The sequence below is a fragment of the Triticum aestivum genome, chromosome 6D, assembly GCF_018294505.1.
Source record: "Triticum aestivum cultivar Chinese Spring chromosome 6D, IWGSC CS RefSeq v2.1, whole genome shotgun sequence".
NCBI classification, from domain to species: Eukaryota; Viridiplantae; Streptophyta; class Magnoliopsida; order Poales; family Poaceae; genus Triticum; species Triticum aestivum.
Window position 1 is genome coordinate 154,133,297 of NC_057811.1, and position 7,038 is coordinate 154,140,334.

General features: G+C 42.0%; 1 protein-coding gene across 1 annotated transcript; it reads left to right on the plus strand.

Moving 5' to 3' along the window:
• Positions 1–646: 646 nt before the first annotated feature.
• Positions 647–6,669, plus strand: LOC123144247 (nuclear/nucleolar GTPase 2). Its single transcript, XM_044563331.1, has 13 exons — positions 647–755; positions 1,008–1,084; positions 1,342–1,632; positions 2,840–2,973; positions 3,213–3,342; positions 3,606–3,766; positions 3,903–4,004; positions 4,106–4,210; positions 4,293–4,421; positions 4,501–4,641; positions 5,020–5,120; positions 5,744–5,801; positions 6,087–6,669. The coding sequence occupies exons 3-13, from the start codon at positions 1,377–1,379 to the stop codon at positions 6,387–6,389; spliced, it is 1,620 nt and encodes a 539-aa protein (XP_044419266.1). The 5' UTR covers positions 647–755; positions 1,008–1,084; positions 1,342–1,376; the 3' UTR covers positions 6,390–6,669.
• The last annotated feature ends 369 nt before the right edge of the window (positions 6,670–7,038 follow it).

The following is a 7,038-nucleotide window of genomic DNA, read 5'->3' on the forward strand; positions in this document are numbered from 1 at the left end:
TTTTTTTGAATTTCTTGAACAAATCGATGAACTTTTTTGAAAATTGATGAACTACTTTTAAAATTTGATGAACCTTTTTTAAAAAAGTGAACTTTTTTTCAAATTCAATGAAATTTTTCTAAATTGATGAACTATTTCCAATTTCAACAAAGTTTTTGAATTCATGAACTTTTTTGAATTCATGAACTTTTTTGAATTCATTAACTTTTTTTGTAGTAATCACATGTTTTCAAAATCGATGAACTTTTCTCAAAAGCGATGAACTTTTTTAACTTTATGTACTTTTTCTCGAAAAATGTTAAACATTTCTCTCAAAATCGATTAACTGTTTAAAATTCATGAAATTTTTTAAATAAAAAAACCTAGGTGATAGAAAAATAGCGGGCACACTTGTTCTTATACTGATTGAACTATGACCAGTCACAACTTTCAGTTGCTGTAGTGGTTATAAGTTCGGCCGGAGACTTGGTGTTGCAAGTTCGAATCCTGGCGAGCCGCATTTTTTTTGCGCTTTTCTGCCCTTTGCCTTCGCGGGCCGGCCCAACAATGCGCCGCAGCGGGGGCCAGCTACCTGTTCGGGCGCTTAGGGTGTGTTTGGTTGCAGTCACGGGCCGGAATGTCATGGGTCGGACCCGTTACTAGGCCTCCACTCGACCCCGATAAGCATCACGCGGAACGAGCCCTTTCCCACTCCCGCAAACCCTATCGCTGCTCCTCTCCTGGCGCCGCTCGACCTCCTCCTTCCTCTCGCTCAGGTGCGCCGCCGGCCCTCTTCCTCCCTCTCTCTGCTTCGCCGCCGGCCCTTTCCTCCCTCCCGCTCTCTCTGCTGCGCCGCCGACCCCTCTCCTAGCTCGTGCGCGCCGCGTCCCCTCTCCCTCGCTACATCTCCTGCAGAGCCAGCCCTCTCCCTCGCTCCAGATCTTGCGCCGCTGGACCTCCCTCCCTCGATCCATCTCCGGCGCCGCCGGTTTCCATTCTTGCTCAACTCGTACTCTCTCGATATGCAGGATACCAGGAGAAGGCAGGGGTCTAGGGCGGCACTCCGGCGCGGCGGCAGAGGGAATCAGACCCTCCTCTCCTCAAGGTATGAACCCTCTTCCTCCCCCCTTGTATATGCTGCTGTCCAGTACATTTTTTGCTCAACTTGCTGCTGTCCAGTACACGTTTTTGTTCAAATTGCTGCTGTCCAATACATGATTTTGTTCAAATTGCTGCTGTCCAATACATGATTTTGTTCAAATTGCTGCTGTCCAGTACATATTTGCAATCTATGGTGATGTGTAATATTTTTGATAGCCTCTCCCTCCTCGCCGCCTCCTCTCATCTCATGGAAACAAACAGGGGAAAACCAACCAGAGAGCTTCACCCAGCGCGCGATGGGGAAGAAGAAAGAGCGGTCAGTGAATGTGTCGGGCAAGCCCCGTCACTCTCTCGACGTCAACCGCCCCAATGACAAGAAGGGTGCTGGCGGCGGCGGCGGCGCCGGCGGGAGCCGGTCCGCGGCCACGGTGCGGCGGCTCAAGATGTACAAACTAAGGCCCATGAGGGACCGCGGTGGGAAGATCGTCAAGCACGACCTCCAGTCCAAGGAGCTCCCCAACACCCGCATCGAGCCTGACCGCCGGTGGTTCGGTGAGCAAATCCCCCTACCTCTCTGTTTGTTTTTCTAGTTGCGCACTTGATCGATGCCCTTAAGATACGAGGGCAGGTAATTACGTTGCTGTTGATTTGGATCAAGTAGGGATGTGTACACTTTTACAGCGTGTTTGGTAGATTAAGGGAAAGGGAATGGGAATTTATGAGAGGGAGTTGTCTGAGGGATTAGACTTGGGAAGTGAACTATTAGTCCCAATCCCATGTTTGCTGTGGTCTGGGAAATAATTTGTGGAATAATTATCATGAACAAAGGAAAAGGAAGGGGACACGTAAATGATGAAACCAATCTGTAACATGTGAAGCCAGGAAAAAAATTTGAAAGGAAAATTGATCTGCATCGGTTTGTAAATGGAAAGATAAAGAATCAAACTCTGTTGCTAGCAAAATCTGAATGTATGTATTGAAAAAACAGATGGGATGCAACTTGCTGCTTGGCTGAGATGTACTCGTGCCTGGCGTTGCATCTACAGATTAGGGAGCAGTTAGCTCGCCGATTTATTTGGAGGAAAAATGATACTGCCGCAACTATTTAGTTAGGATTCCTGTAGAGCTTTTTCTTTCGCTACGTGAGCTGGGCCAACAAATCTGCAACAATTTTTCTTAAACGTCAACTCCCATTCCTTCGTTGAATTACCAGGGCCCCCCTAGGGAAGAGATCGATGGGAGTTGGGCCTACTAATTCCCTTGCCACTTCCCTTCTTAATTCCCAAGTCCCTGATCCAATCAAGAGATTTTATGTCTCACCCATCTGAAACTCCCATTCCCTAGCTCCAACCCCCCCAATCAAACGTGCTGTTAGGAGCAGTCGGGAGCTTGATAGATGTACGAGGAGAGCAGAGAAGATGTTATGGTTTCATTTTTGTATCCAGTTAGTAGTGTAGCAATTACCATGCCTAAAGCTCTTTTGCTGATTAGAGTCTGTCTGAGTACTGATTGGCTCAAGTAATTGCTAAGACACAGTACATATAGTGAACTTGGTGGGTGATACATCAGATCGTCTACATAACAGTTGGTTAATTCAAACTTTGTTATGATGTATGCTGGATTGAATTTGTTATACTGTCACAGGATGTGCAGTGCAGATGATTGACGATTAAATTTGTATACGAATTTATTCCATTATAAGCCTGGTGGTGTAACAGTGAATGTTGATTGTATTATTCTGCCTCTTTGGTTATCACAGGAAATACACGAGTTATCAATCAGAAAGAACTTGAATATTTCAGGCAAGAACTCCAGGCACGGCTTACAAATAACTACAGTGTGTTACTGAAATCTAAACAGCTGCCACTATCGCTTTTGCAGGATCATCAGAAGGTAAACACTTATGTATACTTCTATCATCCTGACATTGATTTTGCACGTGCAGCTCATGGAGTATTAGTGTATGTGACTGACACTATTTTGCTGAAACTAGTGTTTAACTTAATTACTTGTACTCCTGGGTTCAATTTTATTTTTGGTTAAATAGCTTGGAACCTTCCACATTATTGTGAAGTATCATATTGTAATATGATTTTTCTACTCACATATGTTCGCTCATGTTGATTATACAGCAAGCTCGTGCACATCTTCTTGACACTGAGCCTTTTGAGCATGCCTTTGGACCAAAGGGCAAGCGTAAACGACCAAAACTATCCAGTCTTGATTATGAATCTCTAATAAAGAAAGCTGATGATTCTCAAGGTACGAGTCAGAGCAATTAGCTTTAAGATTGGTCTCCAGTTCTGGAGCTAGAGCCGAATATGTCATTCAACTTTGCATGCATATTACAAAGAAATCTGGCCTACTGGCTGTTCATCTGCTACTGTATAGACAAAGAATAAGTGTGTCAGTCTTAAGAAGTTCCATATAATTTTCTAAAGTAATATTTAATTGCATGAAGTTGCATGTATTATTTGTCAAGGATAGCTGTGTATCTTGGTAAACTTTTATTTTGTGCTTTTTAGATGCGTTTGAGGAAAAACATGCTTCATCAAAGTTGCCAAAGGATGAAGAGGAAGATGGCTTAAGGGATCTAGTCAGGCATAATATGTTTGAGAAGGGACAAAGCAAAAGAATTTGGGGTGAACTTTATAAAGTTCTTGACTCTTCAGATGTTGTTGTGCAGGTCAGTGTTACACAATGTGGTGACCCCATCAGAGTTACTCTTCACTATGTAATCAATAGAATTTCTGTGCATGTAGGTATTGTTTTAAATTAGTATCTGTATATATTGATTGCTTAAATTGTTATTTCTTCCACAGGTGTTGGATGCCAGGGATCCAATGGGCACGAGATGCTACCATCTGGAGAAACATCTGAAGGAGAATGCCAAGCACAAACACCTGGTATTCTTACTAAATAAGGTATCATTTTAAGTTGTGCTCTTAGTGCAAATGTTGATTGTTTACCTGTTGCAATGCATTACAACACAATGATGATTGGGCACATTTCATTTGTTGTTCAGTGTGATCTAATACCTGCTTGGGCAACAAAAGGGTGGTTGCGTACTCTATCGAGGGACTATCCCACCCTAGCATTCCATGCAAGCATCAACAAGTCATTTGGAAAAGTAAGTGAGTTTTTTTTTTATATTGTGTTATGATTGTTGTGCTCCTTTATAGTGTGCACTTATACTTTTGAACCACTTCCAGGGATCTCTTCTTTCAGTATTAAGGCAGTTTGCCCGTTTGAGGAGTGACAAGCAAGCCATATCTGTTGGATTTGTTGGATATCCCAACGTTGGGAAGTCCTCAGTTATCAACACATTACGCTCCAAGACTGTAATTGTCTTTTCTTTCTTGTCCTTTAGATGACAAAATTTTTAGGAAAAATTTCTGATGAATTTTTATATACCTGTAGGTTTGCAAGGTAGCTCCCATTCCTGGGGAGACTAAGGTGTGGCAATACATCACCATGACTAAAAGAATCTTCTTAATTGATTGCCCTGGGGTTGTGTACCAAAACAATGATACAGAGACTGATGTAGTTCTTAAGGGTGTGGTATGTATCTCTACTTGTGCCCTTTTTGTCTTCTCTTTTTGAAATTGCAGATATTCAAGCATTTTCTTATCATGTTCATCTGTTTTTATCTTTCCCATCTTGTTTTTTTTATGTTCTCATCTTTGTTCCTATTTCAAGGAAGTGTTGAACTTCCATTTCAACATGAAAGTAATTATATTCCTTTAATTGCAACCATCATTTCCATGTCTTCATGTATATTGTTATTTCATGATATTGCATTGTAGGAAGGGTATTGGTACAGAGTTGTGTCCTATTTTATGGAATGACAGTAATATTTGTTTTTCTTGACTAGCACTGGTTTAGCAATGCTAGTTTTGAGTTTTTTTTAGTAAATAACGTACTAATATTTGTCACCAGGTACGGGTGACAAATTTGGATGATGCTTCTGAGCACATTGGGGAAGTTCTAAGGCGTGTAAAGAAGGAGCATCTACAAAGAGCTTACAAAATACAAGACTGGTACCCCCCCCCCCCCCCCCCCACACACACACCCACACACACAACCGAAGGTTCTAGTTTACTTTTATTTTAGCTGTGTTCCTTTCTGAGCACTCATATTTTCTCTTCTGATAAAGCTTCTTAGCGGCAAGGTCCTGGAAAGGCAGTCACCGAAGCTAGATATTGTAGTATCTAGGTAACACTGATTAATATTCTAGGTAACACTGATTAATATTCTGAAAAACTAAATAGCGGTGCTAAAGCATCAAATAATAATCCCATGCTTATAAACTGAACATAACATAAACGGAGTAAAAACAAGATCATAAAAATCATATCTAATCACTACCGTGGGAGAAACGTTTAAAGATGATATATATCACAGCTGCAAACTATATTAGCTATAGTGCTAATAGCAGCCTATTAGCTGTGTTTGTGTTTTTTTGTGCACAGCGTTGCTTTTGAAGTCTTCCTAATGTTTAGAACTCTGGAGCTCTTGGCATATCTGGTTATTAAGTACTCTGGTCCATAGTGAACGTCACACATCATTGTTGACCTGATGGTGTTCCTTCACTATAATAACTAAAACCCACAGCCGGAGGAGATGACACATCTTCTATACTTACTGATTTTGCTCTCACCAGGGCTGATGATAATGATTTTCTCGTCCAGCTGAGCAAGATGAGTGGAAAGCTACTCAAGGTACAGCATAAACTTGTGATATCCGTTCCTACTACAATTTTGCCAAATATTTCTCTTGCCTGTTCAGAGATGAACATACTGTACTGCAATTTCGTAACACTTGTATGTCTATATAATAAGTAATATATTCGACTTCACTATATTCAGAGTTGAACATACAGCTACTGACTTTTATGATTAGAATATTGATGAACGCTGTTAACTCAAAACCTAGACTAGCCAGCCCCCAGCACATGGGTGGGCTGATCTATTGCTTCATTCTCAACCTCTGTTTTTGATTCTTAGGGTGGGGAACCTGATCTGACAACAGCAGCCAAGATGGTACTTCATGACTGGCAGAGGGGCAAGATACCCTTTTTTGTGCCTCCGCCGCAGCAGAATGAAGATGGTCCTTCTAAGATTACTGAACCTGTGGAGGGATCTGGTGAGGAAGTGGTCAGCAGTGACCGGGCTGCTGCTGCCATGAAAGCCATTGCGGGAATTATCTCTTCGCAGCAAACTATGAATGTCCCCTGCCAGAAGGAACTTGGCAGAAATGGCGAAGACAGTGAACTCCCGGAGCAATCAGACCTTTTGGTAAAAGACTGAAAGGCTAGCAATCCTGCATGAGAAGATCCCTGGTATTTTTGCCCGCAAACATCTTCATGAGTGCCAGCGAAGTTATTCACGGTTTGCCATGAAGGACACAGTTACGCAGGGGGGACAATCCTTTGATATGTATCGTTCATGTTATCTGTAGCTTTCTAATGGATTAGGTAGAGCGTTGTTGGCATCTACATCAAAACTTGTCTTTTGTTCACCTCAAGTTCTAGTTGGATTTCACACCCTGTTTTATACATAGATAAATACCATTTGGTTCAAAATGCAACTTCTGCAAGTATGCCTTTCTAATTTTTGTTTTCCACTTGATGTTGACACACGTGGAACTGCGTTACCCTTACCTTATGATACTATATCATATTACAAATTTGGCTGGAGAAATGTGAGGGAGAGATTGTACTATCTGATTACTATTCTTTGTATCAAAGACATTTTTCTCTTTGTTGCTATCTACTATCCCTATAAAAGCATGAAAGCGCAGATCCACAATTAAGCATACCAGCTCTCTAATCATCAATGTAATTGTCTAAAATCTCTCTTAACGAAATGGATCGCTAGCAAAACCATAATCCCCTCGCAAACGAAAACTGACCCCGCACGCCGCCGCTCCGCCCAACCGTCGCCCGCTCCGCTCGGC